Genomic DNA, 16,850 nt, shown 5'->3' on the forward strand with positions numbered 1-16,850 from the left:
TTTGTGTATGTGTGTGTGAGTCTTACCGGCTGGTTGTGCGTCGCAGAGCAGGAGGTTAACGTAAGGACACAGGAGGGTGTCAGTGGTGGGGGCGGAGACAGGAGAGGAAGAGCCTGAGGTCACTGACAAAGTTTTACCGTTGAGAGCCTGAAGGTCCACTTTGCTGGTCAACTCTGTCATGAGCACGCAAATACAAGCACAAACACGTGTTCACAGGCAGACAGAGGAGGATTAGATAACTCTCTGAGCTAGTTTGGAGCCCCTGAACCTGTTACAAACTGTGACAAGATGATATACAATAATGCATAACCAGTCTGCAGTGTATGGATGTGAAACTGAACCTGCATGGCCTGATGTTTTTAGCTGAGCTAGCTAGCTACAGTTTAATTACACATAAAACGTGCACCAATCAGTGCTGTGAACATGTTCTAATACAGGCATTATGGAACAATGAAATATAAACAATGGTATGTCATGAAATGTGCTAATTTGAGTAAAATAAAATATTCATACACAAAAAATGTTGATGTGCTTTATGTGTAACATTTACTAAATGTATCAAGGACAAGTAACAACCTAGATATTCTTTAATTATCAAGCTTACAGTACTATTCTATCAAGCATTCTGTTATATTTTTGACTGCCTGTCTCCGATGACACTATGATCTGACAGTTTTAGGGCACCAGCCAAATTTCTTTTCACAAAACTAAAATTGCTCGAGGGTTCACTCGAGGTAGAAGCAAGAAATTGGCTTCAGGATGAGCAACATTCACTCAAGTTTTCCTGTTTGTGCTTTTTTCTTCTAAAGCAATGATTTTTTTGTCTCAGAAAAAGAGGAGAAGAGACTGCATTTGTCTTTTCCTACCAGCCCCGCCGTTGAAAACTTTGAGCTGGGTGTTGTTGGTTCCAAAGATGCTTTTGCACACTTTCTTCAGCTGGTCCAGGCCGAGTCGGTTATCCCCTTTAGGGTTCTCCAACAGGACGACACCCTCTGAAAGAAAGACCAGTCGGACAGGATGGTTAAAAAGGGGGGTATTATGCTTTCTCATATTTCAAACATAGATATAAAGTAACAATGTTGGAAGTCCATACTGAACGTGTGCACATTTTCAAAACACTATGAATCTCTGAATTTATGTGTAAACTGCTCAAAACGGCTGCGAGATCTTCACGAGATCTTCAAGAATCTTGCTGAAATGATGAGGTCATCGTATTTAGCAGAGCCGTATATTAAGTACAGCTAAACAGCATGCCCCCGACAACACATAAGGAAACTGACTGCTCTGCCCCTGACAGGCCTTCGGAGGGCTAGCCAATCAGAAGAAAGGGGGTTTGTGGAGCGGAGGGCCTTTAAGAGACAGCAGCTAAATTGAAGCGTTTCAGACAGAGGCTGAAATGAGGATTTTTTAGAACACTAGTGTGAGAAAAATAAGGATTTTTATTTCAATCTGCTGTAAATCTTATAAAGTTACAACAGCGGTACCAGAGGGACAGTTTAATGCCTGAAAAAAGCATGATACCCCCTTCTTAAAGAAGCCAAACAGTTCAGAGAGTAAATTACAGCAACAGGTTGAGAGTGAACCTCTCGTATGTAAGAGCACTTTTAAGTTTATTCCTATATTGCGCAAAAATTAGTTGTTACATATCCCATTACCTCATATTGATTGATTCTCAGTATTCACCAAAAATGCAGAATCCTTCAGGGCATCCTCTACCAACACTTCCTGTTTTCTCTTTTTTTGCATATGTGTATTTTTGGCAGAAAACAAACAACTTTTTACCTTCCGGTGTGCTACCTTGTTCTTTGTTGTTGACCATCACTCTGAGGTTTACATAGGAACAGGCTGGTCCGTTGAGCTGAGCCCGAGGCGCTGAAGATCCCTTCACTATGATTAGCTCCAAGTCTGAGCCCTTCAGCTGCGACATGGAAAGGAAGAACATGAAGGAGAGATGAGAAAGGCACACACTTATTTTTTTGTACTCTATTTATTACAATAACCCTGAAATACAACCCCCTAAAAAAAATCGACAAACTTAACACTAAAATGATTCAGTCTTGTGATAACACACACTGCTTGTCACCAGCATGTTTCATATATGATATGACAATGCTCCTCCCCTTTCATACCTGAGTCTTCTCCTCTATGATGACACTGGCAGTCTTTGGGACCGGGAAGGGCAGCAGAGGAGCCTTGGTGGTGGCCAGTATGAACTCTGTGTGAGCCTGGATCACTGAGTCCAAGTACTCCCCCTGTGGCTGGCAGCGGTAATACACGGAAATCTCATCTGACGGCACCAAATGGCCCTGAGGGACACAGAGTGGAGAGATAGGAAGTGGGGGTTAATATATGGAAGAAAACCAAGCAGGGTGATTTCTTGAAAGTAGCTGAGAATGATTTTTTCACTCATAGTTGTCACAAACTGCAGAAAACTTTTATAAATACATACTAAAAACATTTAAATAAATGGCCCTTACATAACAATGCACAATAATCTTACATTTGGCTAAGATGATGCGGTTATTTCCCTAAACATAAGGAATCCCATCTTGTGACAGGTATCTCTTTTTTCTCCTCTGTAAGAAAATGAAATTTGGACTCACAAGAAGGAAAAAGTGGATGGATAAACAAGATGGAAGGGCAGGCAAAAGAAAACAGGGTAGGGAATTTAAAAAGCTAAAAACAGTATAGGAGGAAAAAATGAAGGCAGGATGGAACAAGGGGAGGTTTTTCATTGGATGAAAGCCCATCTATTTTGGCATTGTGTTCTGCCAGCTTCCTCTAACCTTGACACATTCAAACACATTGATCTCATCCTAATCTGCAGTGTGCAGCCCCGCACACGTGTGCACAGCCACACACATATATATATATATATATATATATATATTGACTGTGCAGTACACACACAATTGCAAACACACACGCATACACACTCCAATTGCAGTATGTGGCTCAAGGGCAGAGGAATAACGTTAGCTAGATACAGAGGAGCAGTCAATCAATGGAAGAAGGTTTATAGGCTTTTCCTGCCAAGTCAAGGTAGTGACCCTCCCCTGAAGGGGCTGATACAGTGCGTGTGTGTGTGATTGTGTGTATGTGTGTGAACACGTCAGATATAGCTAAAGAGATTTCCAGTTTGTGAGCGGTCCAATACAACGACAACAAACAAAAAATAACTCAAAGAAATACTGACCTCTGTTTCCCAGTCCAGCATATGCACAAAATACAAACCACTAAAACCCACGCAGACCCTTGATAAATACACATGCAACAACCGCAAACTACAACCAAACATGTCAAAGAATTGTTAAAAAATTAATTCACATCCGCGGGGTGGAAAATTCCTGACAGATCTCAGTTTGAAATAACTGGAGGAATTTAGCCTGGCCGGGAGCCAGTGCACACCACTGCTAGAGACGGACGGAAAGTACTGTTTGTTGCTTGTGAAAACAAGAGGCTGTTGGCTAATCCGTCTTTACTCCCCAGACCACTTCAAAGCTCCAACATTAGAATCTGAAAGGGGCCAGACTGTAATTAAGCTTCCATTAAGCCTGCCTTATGATGGAGAAACTTCTAACTGTGACGCTGCAGTGGAAAGATTTCAAAACTGGCCCCACAAAGTTAGCGTGGGACATAAAGAGGAAGGGGGAGGAAGGGTGATCCACGGGAGGGAAATGTAACAAATATACAACACATTTTCTGTGACTGATCTATGATTTAGGGCCACAACTTAGTAATACTTTCACCCTTAATTATTCCAACATATTTTATTAGACTATAAACTCTCAGAAAGGATTCTTTAAGTCCATCACAGTTTCCTGGTGCACAAAAGGATGTATGTATATTAACAGTCTGTGCGACCAACGGTCCAGTAGGGTGGCTAAAACTGACTTAGTGTGGTCAATCAAAGGAGTGATAAATGTCAATAAGTAATGAATGAATGGTTGAATAAAAAAATCTACATTTTTGATGATGAAACAAAAAGAACAGTACTTCCTCACACTTTAAATAACTTCAGTTAAAACTTTTGTCTAACGATCTTTCATGGCTCATTTACTGCCTTTACTTTTTTATTAATTATTTGGATTTCATCCCTCATCTGTTGCTCATTTTCAATGAAACAATTTCAATTGTCATCATTATTATGTTTCTACATTTTAAAACACCATTCTTTAACATTGAGGTAAATCTAGTGGCAAAAATGTTTCTAAGTAAGTTTTCATGATTTTTAAATCTCCTGAAAACAACAAAAGTTGTGTTATGTAAAAATGAGCTCCTTATATCACCAGAGGGAGCAGGCCCTCTTCTGTAGAGACATCAATGCTGCACTGTAATGTATTTTATAGTAGCCCAGGATGGACAAATGAAGGACACATTTTTTGTTTTCTCTTCTTTTTTTGCTTTTGTTTGTTTATTTGTCCCAAGAATCTTACAGCCATTTCTCTAAGACCTCTTGGGATTAACTATTGAAATGCCACAAAAAAATCATTTGACAGCCGTAAAACACATATTTTAAAATGTAGGAACATTTCATTTTGAGTTATTTTACTGTTTTAAAGGCATTGCAAGAAGAAGAAGAAGAAGAAGAAGAAGAAGAAGAAGAAGAAGAAGAAGAAGAAGAAGAAGAAGAAGAAGAAGAAGAAGAAGAAGAAGAAGAAGAAGAAGAAGAAGAAGAAGAAGAAGAAGAAGAAGAAGAAGAAGAAGAAGAAGAAGAAGAAGAAGAAGAAGAAGAAGAAGAAGAAGAAGAAGAAGAAGAAGAAGAAGAAGATTCACAATATTCCATTTGTTTTCTTTTTTTGATGAACTAATGCAACATATCTCAACTACCAAATAAAATGTTGTTCTGGTCTCTCATTTGCAAAAACTGACAACTAGTTTAGATTAAAAAAAAAAACGTGCAGTATTCTACAGACTGTGAACAATACAAGGAAAAAGGATTTCTTCTTCATTCTTATTCAAAACAGAATACTAATATTGTGACTCCAGGAAGTCATGTTTGGTGGGATAACCTTGATTTTTAATTACAGCTCTAATATCCTTGGCATGCTCTCCGTCAATCTTTCACATGACTGTTGAATGACTTTAAGGCCATTCTTGACACAAAAGTTAATTCCATGGTTTGTCAGATGAGCACTATATTAGTAACTCATTAAATAGAATTAGGTGTGCTAGTGATGGGATTCAACAGACTCTGGAATACAATGGTTTCCAGGCATGAAGAGATGATGATTTGAGGAACATTTTGGAGTGGATTCTTAAATTTTTTCCAAAGCTGCACAACAAAATATTGGCATGTCAAATAGAAGAAGCTTTGATACAAAGTTGTGTTTCAGTTGATCTACAAATCATAAATGAACTATTTTGGTTGGTCTGCAGTGGCACAATACTCCACCAGGATGTCACTGTTTGTTGTTATAGTTTAAGTCTTCCTTTAAAATAGAGAACAGAATTTAAAGTTGTATTTTCAGTCAGCTGAACCATGTTACTGAAGAGAAACTAAGTCAGTTTCTTCATATTTTGCACAGTGTATCAGTCTTTTTCTTCTTCCAGTGCAATCCTCAGACTACCTCAGCAGCATGTTTTGCTGACCCTGTCACAGCTCTGATTACTTGTATTGGCAAACAGCTTCAAACACGTCACGATCTAATCATCAAACACTGGATTGTAGAATGTATTAGTAGTGTGTTATGTGTCACTCTGGTTTCCCCGATGTAGTAGTGCTCCTGAAATAATCGTCTCACCTTCTTGCGTAGTTTCTGAATGCGGTTGATGACCTCTCGGGCAACGCCTTCATCCAGCATGGACTGGTCTGGGGAGACATCCAGCAGCACCAGGACCTGAAGAACAGCGAGACAAGGACGAGAGGATCATTTAAATACGTATTCTTCTAATTAAACTGATTTAAAAAGTCAGCACAGAACCAAAAACTGTAAACTCTTGGTTTGGTAACACTTTTCATTGTCCGCCTAAATGTGAATTTTCCCTATTTTCTTTACTGACATATAAAGTTTCTGAAATATAAAGGGTCTGATAGAAGCCGTCTGACAGAAGCTGTTATAAGTTGCTTAAAAGGCAAAGTAAATCAAAATTGGAATTGATAAATCATATTCAAAATATTCAAAGGTGAAGTAAGTTTCACTGAAAAACAAGAGGTATCTAATGAATGGAATCAAATGAGTATTTGAACAAGACTGTCACATTTTCGTATTGTCCGTTTGTGCAAAAACAAAAAACAATAGTGAACCATGATAACCAATCAGTGACTTCTATTCCTCTTTTACTCTGATCTTGTTTTAAATACTTTAAAAATGATTTTCCTTTTCTTTTTAATCCAACACCAGTGTTACAGCAGCCAATTCCACTTAAACACTCCAGACAGGAGATCACTTGTTGACTTTTTAGCTATAGTAGCAAAGTTAAAGCTAGGGTTGGTAGTCTCGGAAAACCAGCATGAATTTGAATGTAGCTTTTCCTCATGACTCCGTCTAACCCCTCCCCTCCTCCCTCGGAGCTCCTCCAAAACGACGCCCCCCCCCCACTCACATGCAAGAGCGCCGCTGATGTACGACCATGTGATGGTGACTGATTCAAAACCGGTCCTCACCAAAACATTATCATAGTGAAAGTTAAAAACACAAACAAACATGGCTGCTGTTAGTACTCACAACTATCATGCTAGCATTATCCAGTTGTACCAGTGACACGATATCAGGAGAAAAGTTATAATACATATAATACTGTAACAGCTCTACTGTTTGTTAAACGTGTTCAGTGTAGATGTTCTTAATTCCTACAGTGTTGACAGTCAGTGAAGGCATCAGGAGAGGTGTAGAGTGTGCGAGTGGGAGTGAGGAGAGACAAGAGGAGAAGTTTTTCATTCATTCAAACATTGATTGTTATTTTGTTGGTTGGCGTGATCACGGCCGACAGTGACCGGTTATTAAAGCTCAACGTGTTCACGAATCTGCTTGTCATCACTACAGCGTCTGGACGGACGCTACAATAAATATATATTTTCTGTAGGACTTACTGAACGTCATTAATTATTCTGCTTGTTGGAGAGAGCTTTTTAGACTCTGATCCGGACTACAGTCCTGAGCAAAGCACCTCATCAGGTCAGAGGGGACAGGCCTGAGGACGAGCGAGAGGGGCAGTAAATAGAGTCAGGGGAAGTAGAGGCAGGAGACGAGGACTCGGAGGAGTGAACGCCGGGGAAATGTACGCGCAGGAGGAGGGCAGAACGGCTGGACAGGATTTGATTGGTTTAAAATTTGGGGAGCCAAAAAACGGTGATTGGTTAGTGTTTTCCCAGGTTTACTCCGGCTGTAGATAGCAGTTTTTTTTCACTCTTTTTTAGGAACACATCATGTAATGATTGCCATCAGGACATAAAGATAATTTTAACCAGTATGACAAAAAGTGTATCTAAATCTGATTACCAACCCCAGCTTTAAAGCATCAAAAACGTCTTCCTGTAACTGAAACAACAGAGTGTACTGTTACAACACTTTCACATTGACGGATGAAAGGCCAACACCAAGTTCACCCATGAGTTATTGCAGTATGCATTTGATACACTGTGGCACAGAGTGACAGAATTTCACATGACATGAAGACCTCAAGGTGGTATTCATTATCTTATATCCTGTTTACTGTCACTTCTCCCAGTGACCACACACCTTCAGCTCCATGCTACAAGCTACAGAACTGAAATGACAGGGTAACATCAAGAGACAATATCAACCTTTATAAAGTCAAGAAAAAAAAAGAAAAAACAAGCAAGCGAGCAGTTCTAATGACAATATGGTGGTCTGTGTGAGTCACTAAAACAAAGTAAGTGAGTGTCATATAGTGTCGGCAGAGCTCCGGCCAACACTGAACACTTTACCCAGGGACGAAGGAGAGAAAGAGATGACAGGCTGACAGAGGAGAAGTGCACAAAGCAAACAGGGGAGCAAAAATAAGGCAGAGCGAGAACAGAGGAAGAGAGAGAGAGGGACAGATGGGTGCCGGAGAGTCGGTGCGAGCGAGCGACAGTAACAGAGAGAATTAAAAAGCCAGCTCAGTAAACTGGTATTAAGGTGCAGCCGTGTGGTGTGTGTACGGTTGGAGGAGCACTGATTGGAGAAGGCCTCTGGGAAACGCATACATGCTGGTCTCCACTTAGCCGTGAAATGATTTCATACATCACACTCACAGTAAAGACACATAAATGCATTTACAGTATAAGGCAGCTTTGTGCGGGGGCTGCAGAGAGGCTTTTTTTCTCTGGTTTCATTACACTTTGTGGCTCAATCTACACAACGACAGTCACTAACGTAGCAGTTTGACACGAGAGGGGGAGACAGTGACTTAGGAATTTCAATACCTTCTAATGTGTTTGATTAAAGGGTTATCCTGCTATTTATTCAAAGCTCTTTATGCACCTAAAGTGGTTTGATTGAATATCATAAGTTATCACATCGGTGAGATGCATTTCATAATCAGTAACACAGCAAGTTAAAGAGAAAATATTTAAGGATATAATGAAATGCACATTAAAAACACAGCTGCTTAAAAAATGAAAAGTGATGTCATGTTTCTCTTTAAAAACAAATGAGAGATTGACTTGGACAAAGACACAGCATAGGTTTAGGAACTAAGCTTACTTTCATATAGATAGCAGCTGATTAGCTTAGCATAGCATTAATACTGGAGTATTTAGGCTGGGTTACTGCCTTCAGTCTTGACTGGTTTTCCTCTGATTCTTCTCATCCCCTTCAGTGAGGTGTTGCTCCAGTCCAAAATCGTTTTTAACTCAAAAAGCTGTGACAGAGATCGCTGGTGTTTTGGTATCAACTGCGACCCTGTTTACTGCCGACTTTCAGCCCGATGCATCCCTCATAAACTTCTTTAGACGATCATTAAATACTATTCTGATGAGGATATTGAATCTTAAAACTCCCTCTGTGTTTCAACAAGTGTGTAAACTCCACAAACACTGTTACATTTAGCTGAAGGTCTCCAGTTTACAGGGTCACTTTTAAAACCGCAACACCAGGAGAGACGCATTTGCGGTGGGCTGAGAAAAAGACTACAGCTACAAGCAGCTAAATCAAGTGAATTACAGCTTCTTCTTTTGAAAAGTACACACACATACAAAACAGATAGGACAAATCAAAAAAAGAGAAATCAAGTGAATCACAGATTTTTGTGATGTTATTGTGGACGATGGATGGAATAAAAACACTGCGGTTAATCTACTAATCAGACGCGTTCAGCATTGCAGGCCATGCCCCCCAAAAGCCCAGGGACCTTTGAAAAGTACTACCCCACTAGCAGGGGCTTTTCAGGGGGGAGATTTTCTACCCCTGAACTACTTTTTTGCCCTGGGTCCGTCAGTCGAAACGCACGTAGTGCCGGGGTAAAGTTCCTCTGCTCGAAAACGTCTCAAGAAACAGAAAAATAGACACTAAGTCCTTTAAAACAACATGCTGTCATTGCTACACTTTTTGTTTTGAACAGTTAAAATAAAGAGTCAAAATAAAAAGATAAAGGGCTTTATTTTGTTATGGTCTCTGCCTGACTCCCCCATGCAGAATTAGGTTAACCTGTTCTGTTCTTCCCTCTTGCTTAGAAACGCCTGACGAGTGTGAGCCAGTCAGATTCAGATCACCTGGGCTTGGCGCATGTAGGGCATAAAAGATCAACCCAAGTGTGTTTCTCTCTCTTGCTCTTTCTCTTTCTCTTTCTCTTTCTCTTTCTCTCTTTCTCTTTCCAGGTTATGACACTTTAATGAGCTTTAGAAGTATTTATGCACAAACTTTGTGCTGGCTGTTCATAACCAGGCTAACTGTTTCCTTCTATATCAGTCTTTTTATTCTTCTTTTTTTTGTAGCTAATTGCTAAATGATTGTTGGCATTAGGTAAATATTTCCTTTGTAGATATACGAAACGCCTAAACAATTATCAACTATAATGTTTCTAGAGTCACTTGAAAAACAAAAATATTACCACTAGCCAACTTGTTGTTTATAGTGGTTAGTCCCTTTTCAGATTCAATACAAATCTCAGCTGAAGCAGAAACTGGAGAAACGCATTTCACTATGGCTGAAACAATTCTAATTACTTGAGTAAATCGATTTTAAGAAAGCATCGCGGTAAATTATTAAAATCAAGGCTTTGTTTAAAAGCAGACCTGCACACTTTGTATAGAACTATACAAACTATCGGACATAAGCCCTGAATAGCCTTACATGCTTAATAACTTTAATTTATCAGCAATAAAACACAACCCAACATATTGAATTTAAATTTCTAAAGTAATTAACGTCATAATTCATAGATCATGAACTGAGAGACAGTGCTAATGCGAATCAACTGCACCGACGGAGAGGGGAAGAGACCTCAAACAGACATGTAGGGTTACGGGGCTGTGTACTCATGTCATGTATGAGAATATGAAGATGGGCTATGTTTCCTTTCGTTCTTTCAAAATCGACGGGGAAGTGTTTTTCCTGCAGCTAAGATAAGACAATCCTTAAATATTAATACAACAGGAATATTTGCATTGTTACAGCAGTAATGGCACAAATACATTTAATGAAATAAAATTGCTGAGCATGCAACATTTCTTATTAGGGTTACTCGATTAATTGCCAGAATAATTGATTTCTAAAATGTTTGGTTACTGCAGCCGTACATTTTATTAAAACTCTGCAGCATTCAAAAAAGGGTTAACGTGCTGACAATCACCTCATCTGACACCTACCCTCTCACAGCGATTTCAAGCTTGAAATAACAAAACAGAAATGATCAATACCTTTTCAAACAATCTTGTTTGCTTTTCTATGTCATAAAGGGGCATCACTGTTCATTTCAGTCCATTTCATGACCACTCAAAAACTCCTCACAGGAGCTTTGAGCTGCCTTAAAGATGCCATGAGTGGGGGAACCCCATACTGGCCTGCAATAGCTCCAGACTTCATTCTTTGTTTTAGAAAAGGGCGCTCTATTCTTTTTGATAAAGTGAAGACTGAAATATTTACTGTGTTTTCCTGCAAAATGTTCAATTAAACAAAAGCAGCAAAGCCTGTGTATACCTGCGCATCAGAGTGAGCTTCATACTGTGCAGCTGAACCAGAGCTCTGGTTGAAGGTGTACATCAGCCTCAGGTCCTCCTCGTGAAGCTCATGACCGTCCACCATGATGGATCCTAGATATCAAACACAACATGAGAATTTTCACAACCATAAAAAACAAACATCATTATAATGTTATATAACATACATCAGTCACTTCACAATAAATCTGTGTACGCCTTCGACAAAGTAAATTTGCTGTTCATGCAGAAATCAAAACAATGATCCCTGCTGTGTCGCTGCACCATCAGGCCACCTCTTCGAACGACCATAAATTATATAGTCAAAACAGAAACCACCAGGGGGCCTGAAAACGAGTCTAACCATACATAATATATACTCATTAAAAGAGCTGGCCACCACAAGCACTGAGATTTTTTCCTCTTGGGTTGTGGATTTTCTTGGGAACAAACATGTAGGACAAAATTAAGCGTGTTCAAATCGTGAAAAATGTCACAATACAAAGTCAGGGAGAAGTTTTGGGACAGTATAATGAGGACAATGTTTGGAGTAATGCAATTAGACCAGAGCAATGCTGGAAATCTAAAACGAATCAGGTCGTGCTATTAGGGAGAAATATAAAAAAAACTAAAATGCCACCAGTATGATTACAGAACATCATTAATTCCAGGCAGGATGAAAGTGTGTCGATGGGTTTGTGACGGCTTATATTGAGGCATATTATGATTAAATCAAATCTGGCTTCACGCTTTAGTGAAAACGTGATGATAAACTATTTATGCCCCTCTATTCTGCTAATTAAATTTGAATACACTGCCAACAGATAGCGTGAAAAATAAGTCTTTATTTAGCAGTGTTTGAAAAGGTTTTAATTACGCTGTGCCACACTGAATAAAGTGCTCTCCTAACACGCAGGCAGGCTGGGGCTTTGTTTTGAATTAGCTTTGGTCTGGACCCGTATTTGCTTGCATTTAGAGATTCCTTACATTTCAATCTCAACCACCAGAGATATGAGCATTGAAACATTAAGCAAACCTATTCTAGTCCTCTTTTATATCTTTCATTCTTTCTTTTTTTGCCAGTGGCAGCAATTACCCACGTCTGTGTTCTGACTAAAAACCATGACCGTGTTATTCTCTCCTCTTCTCTGCTCCATGCCCAGAGGCTGGGTGAAATAGTCACTCCATCTCTCTCTAATCCTAGATTTCCATGCTTTGATTTCCTCTGTCCCTCCTTACTTCTCTTCTCTTTTCCACTTTTTTTTTTAGCCCTGTCAAATTGATGGGATCAAAGGTGCAGGTAAGAAATAATGAGTAATTCAACCAAGGGCCATGAAACCACCATCAGTTTCCGGCCAAATTGCTGCCCTTAAAGTCTAAATTGGAACAAGGATTTGCGAGTCGGGGGAGTCTTCGGGGGAAATTGATCAAGAGGTTAAAAGAAGACTTTGACTGAATGTGTAGTTTTAGCTACGGCTGCATCAAAGAAGCAGCTTTTACCAACTAAACAATTTAAGAATGCTTATTTTGTTTTGAGTTTGATCTGACTCAGGAAAGCTTTTCTCTCCTTTTTCAAGTATTCATGTAGGAATAACCTGACAGGCTCATGCATGAAGCCTCATATTCACAATGTTGATCTGTTCCCTTAATCAGATAGGTGCAGCATTTTACACTTTAGAACACGATAAACAGGTAATGTACAAATATCTCAAGCACATCTCCCCTGTGATCACCAGTCAGTGGGATGCTGCTCGGTTCAGCTGTAAATATTTTTATCTGTGTGTTTCCTCCTTCCATCAATTTTTCACCATCCTCCACAACATCTATCTCCTTCCCTCCGTCGCTCATCCTCCTTTTTTTTTTTTTTTTCCCCCATCCAATTGGCCAGACTTCAAACATCCAAGTGATTGGAAATGTTAAGTTCCCACAGCCCAGCTGACCTCCGCTGCCTCCTTCCCCGGAGACTCTGGGGGCTCTCCTCGTCTTTCTATAATTGGACGGACAAGATACCTTGGACTGCTTTGATCCGTACTCGAGCTCTGATTATAGTTTCAGGAGGGTTGGGGTTTGCAGGCTGAGGATAAACTGTCTGTCAGTCTGTGCTCTATTTCGTTTGCAAGAAATTCTAGTTGAGTGTATGGTGAAATAAATAGGATTTTGAAACGTTATGCAGCAATTTTGCAGTTGTGTGCGTAAACATGACTATAAACATACTTCTCATTACCAATAAATACAGAGAAATGTGTTTATTATTTAGCTCTGTGGTATTTGTGGTCACTTTTTTCCTAACACACACACTGGGTTTTTTTTTCCTAACACCTAAAAGAACAGCATATACCTGTTTTCTGGAAGGACTCAAGCTGCGTGCTGGTCAGCTCCTTGATGGAAGCAGTGATGGCTTTGAAGGCCCCCTTTAGTCTCTTGCCCAGCACCATGTGGTCGGGCTCGGCTCTCAGGCTGATGCCGTACTTATCCTTGTCTGTAGACATGGTCAGCTGTCGCACATTGAGCTCCTGGAGAATGAAAATAGGGAACACAGTATGTCTTAGAACAGGTGAAAATGTTGTTTGAACAAAACATTACATTGACGAGCAGCAGAGTTATTGCTGTTGACAGAAATGATCAGGAAAAATGTACACAGGATATGGATTAAAGAAAATAAACCAAGGTTACTTAATAAATACATTCTATGAGAACATGTTATAATTATATGCTGCAATAACAAAAAAGCTTCAGTGGAGGACATCTCCAAACAACAGTGTGGACATTTGGTGACCCAGATACATTAGTGTAGTTTAACCTCTGGAGGCATATTTGACTTGCTGACAGAGATCACAGATAGGCTGCTGTAGTGTTCATCAGACAAAGCTGAAAGTGGGGTCAATCAAAAGCTTGTCATCTATAAAGAGCTGAGCCAAGACCACCGAACATCAGCAATCATCCTGTTTTGTTTTTATTTTTCTCCTCCAAACCAATAAGACATTATTTTTAATTGTGCTCTACTTCATTGAACAGACTTGGAATGTGCGCGTTAAGATGACTCAGCAATTAAAGTCATCACCCTCCCTGGTTGGCACAAGATCATTAAAAACTGTATTATTCTAGGAATTAAATGCTGGTCTTATGTTGTGTTTCATCTGTAGCACAGCCGCCCGCAGCTACGGATGTCAATCTGGTTAATGGCAACTGTCTTAATGCTAAAAAAGCTCTACTACCCGGACGTAAACAAGCACAGATGACAGATTGCATCTCGCAGTGTGGCACGGTTTGGCCGTATTTTGACCTAGAAAATGGAGAGGAAGTTGTATGTTGGCTGTGCCTAGTTAGACTAGCAAAAACCACTTGAGTACGACTATCTGCTTCATCACTATCATCTCTCTCTACGAATCTCCTCTATCCCTCTTTCCAACCCCAACTCAGTTGAGGCAGATCGCCATTAAACACGAGTTTGGTTCTGCTCAAGATTTCTGCCTGGGACTGGATCTTATCCTGTCTTGGTGTTGCTTTTTTTGTAATAATCTAACACAGAGTACAGTCTAGTCCTGCTCTGTTTGTAAAAGTGTCTTGAGATCACCTTTATTGTGTTTTGGCGCTATACAATGATTGATAGATTGATTGATTGGTAGATTGACAGATTGATAGATTGATAGATTGATAGATTGATAGACTGACTGACGGACTGACTGGAGCAATGTGTAACTAGCACGAGTATGTGGACGTTAATCTGCAAGGACTCAAGGCTGGTGGTGCTAGCTCTGCTATCTTTAGGCACACTCAGCAATCCAATTTTACAATGTTTATACGCAGATTCTGAGATCCTGTGTTTAGCTGTGGCTGTTTTCTGAGTGGTTTCTTACCTTTAGAAAAAGTTGGTTAGTCAGAATTAAAATTTCTGCTTAAACCACAAGAATATTAGTCACTTCACAATATCCCTAAAACAGACCGTAAAGGTATTATCTGTACCTTTTAAAAATAAACCCCTTGATATTTTGCTGTGTCTTTGAAATTGTAACTAAAGAGGTTATAGCCATGAATAATGCTGCTCCCTGTACTGTTGAAAGTACCGTCAATAAACTACATGTTGAAAAAGCAATTCTATGGTCCCAAACTAAGCTAAATGCTTTGTTACATCCTGTAGAAGTCAAATCAAAAACTGTAGAGGGCCAATAATAAAATGTAATTCACCTCGAGAGCAAGTCAGCCATGAAATCAAGCAGTCAGAAAGCCAGTCGACAACAACAATAATGTTATTATTCGTGGCTCAGAGGTGTGAAGAGGCCGTGATCCCAGAACGTCAGAACTTAATGAATTATCGTGTAACTCTCTGCAGCTACTCATTCAAATCACACGTGGGTCATGGGGAAAAAAACTTCAAAGAATTACCAGAAAACAGTAATAACTCCGGCTTAATTAGAATGAAAATGAAAGAGTGAAGTGAATCCAGAATTAATCTACCTAACTTTCAAATGCTCATCCTAACAGCTCACACATTGTAAGACAGTTTGAAGGTTCCTCCCTGAGCAGCGGGACCTTAGACTGCTTTCAATTCTGAGCAAATAAACCTTGTTTACTGGAGGAGAGCTTTAATCCTGCGAGGTTAAATGTTTTCCCCACCAGAAATGAAACAGAGAGACAGAGATAAGAGGAGGTTTTAACTAAGATACAGCTTGCAGGATCCAACAGACGGCTGCAGCAGAAGCCTCTATTCCACAAGGACCTTAGTTTGCAAATGTTCTGTCAATTTTCCGGGTCAGCATCTTATGAGAATAAGAGCCCCAATCCATTTTCAAATTGTGATGCATCAGTAATTTGTTAGTATGTAACCTTCTACCCATTTTGAAAATATTTTGGAGTGGCTATAGTGGGAGAAAAGTGGCAGCATTCCCTAGGGTTGAGGGAGAAAGGGGACCACACACTCTTATTAAAGCAGTAAAGAGGTTATAGGAGTCAGATGTGGAACAGCATTGACTTTTTGAACTTGGATGGTGGAAAATCAAACCTAAAGAAAAAGGGACGATGGCAGTGTAATGCGCTACAGGGTTATATAACGTTATATGACAATTAGCCTAGCATCTGGGAAGTTATTTTCCCACTCTCTTGGAAAGAACATGAATGGGACCTAAATTCTACTGTAATTAATCAGTACTTTTCAGGACATACGCAGACGTTATTAATGCTACCTCCACAAAAGCAAATTCATCATAGCAATCACTGGATATATTAGTTCTAAAATAATCTACCTTACCTGGAAAGTTCAACTGTTGCACCCTGTCTGCATGTGAGGCTACAGCCACATGAACTGTTATGATGCATTATGTGGAGAACACAACCAGATTATATGTAATACAATGTTTCCATGTAGGGAGGGAAAACAATCAAACAAAAACAAAGCACTCATGTCTGCACTCCATTTGATGAAGAGTTTGAGTGTCTAGTAGATAAAAACGGGAAATTATTTTCCGAGGCATCTGCTCCACCTCCCATTCAAATTAATCACGCACTGAATTTCAATTACAGCTGATGATACGAGCAGCGACATCCTCCGTATCAAGTGAACATACCGGCTTTGGAGTGTCAGAGAAAGTTCTAGGGGACATTTCTCTCCGTCTTATTAGTGTACTAGGGCTGATTAGAGCTTACTAAGCAGACTGAAATCAGGGCGGATAAAAGATGGCAGACGATGCTGTAGAAAGTACACAAAACTGGTCAAAACAAGGAAACTGGCTTCTGCGGGGTCTCGGGTCAGATCACAGATGTCCTCTGTTAT

General features: G+C 39.8%; 1 protein-coding gene across 2 annotated transcripts in view; it reads right to left on the minus strand.

Moving 5' to 3' along the window:
• iars1 (isoleucyl-tRNA synthetase 1) overlaps positions 1-16,850 on the minus strand; it is a 70,529-nt gene that overhangs the window by 3,017 nt on the left and 50,662 nt on the right. Inside the window, exons 26-32 of one of the 2 annotated variants that reach the window (XM_034680664.1) lie at positions 13,422-13,596; positions 11,085-11,197; positions 5,745-5,840; positions 2,130-2,306; positions 1,798-1,918; positions 867-992; positions 27-173 (exon numbers count right to left, since the gene is read on the minus strand). In XM_034680664.1, the coding sequence (XP_034536555.1) occupies positions 27-173; positions 867-992; positions 1,798-1,918; positions 2,130-2,306; positions 5,745-5,840; positions 11,085-11,197; positions 13,422-13,596 (955 nt within the window). Of the gene's footprint in view, positions 1-26; positions 174-866; positions 993-1,782; positions 1,919-2,129; positions 2,307-5,744; positions 5,841-11,084; positions 11,198-13,421; positions 13,597-16,850 lie in introns of both variants that reach the window. The other variant, XM_034680657.1, reaches the window with a different exon arrangement.

The sequence above is a fragment of the Notolabrus celidotus genome, chromosome 1 (assembly GCF_009762535.1).
Source record: "Notolabrus celidotus isolate fNotCel1 chromosome 1, fNotCel1.pri, whole genome shotgun sequence".
Lineage (NCBI taxonomy): Eukaryota > Metazoa > Chordata > Actinopteri > Labriformes > Labridae > Notolabrus > Notolabrus celidotus.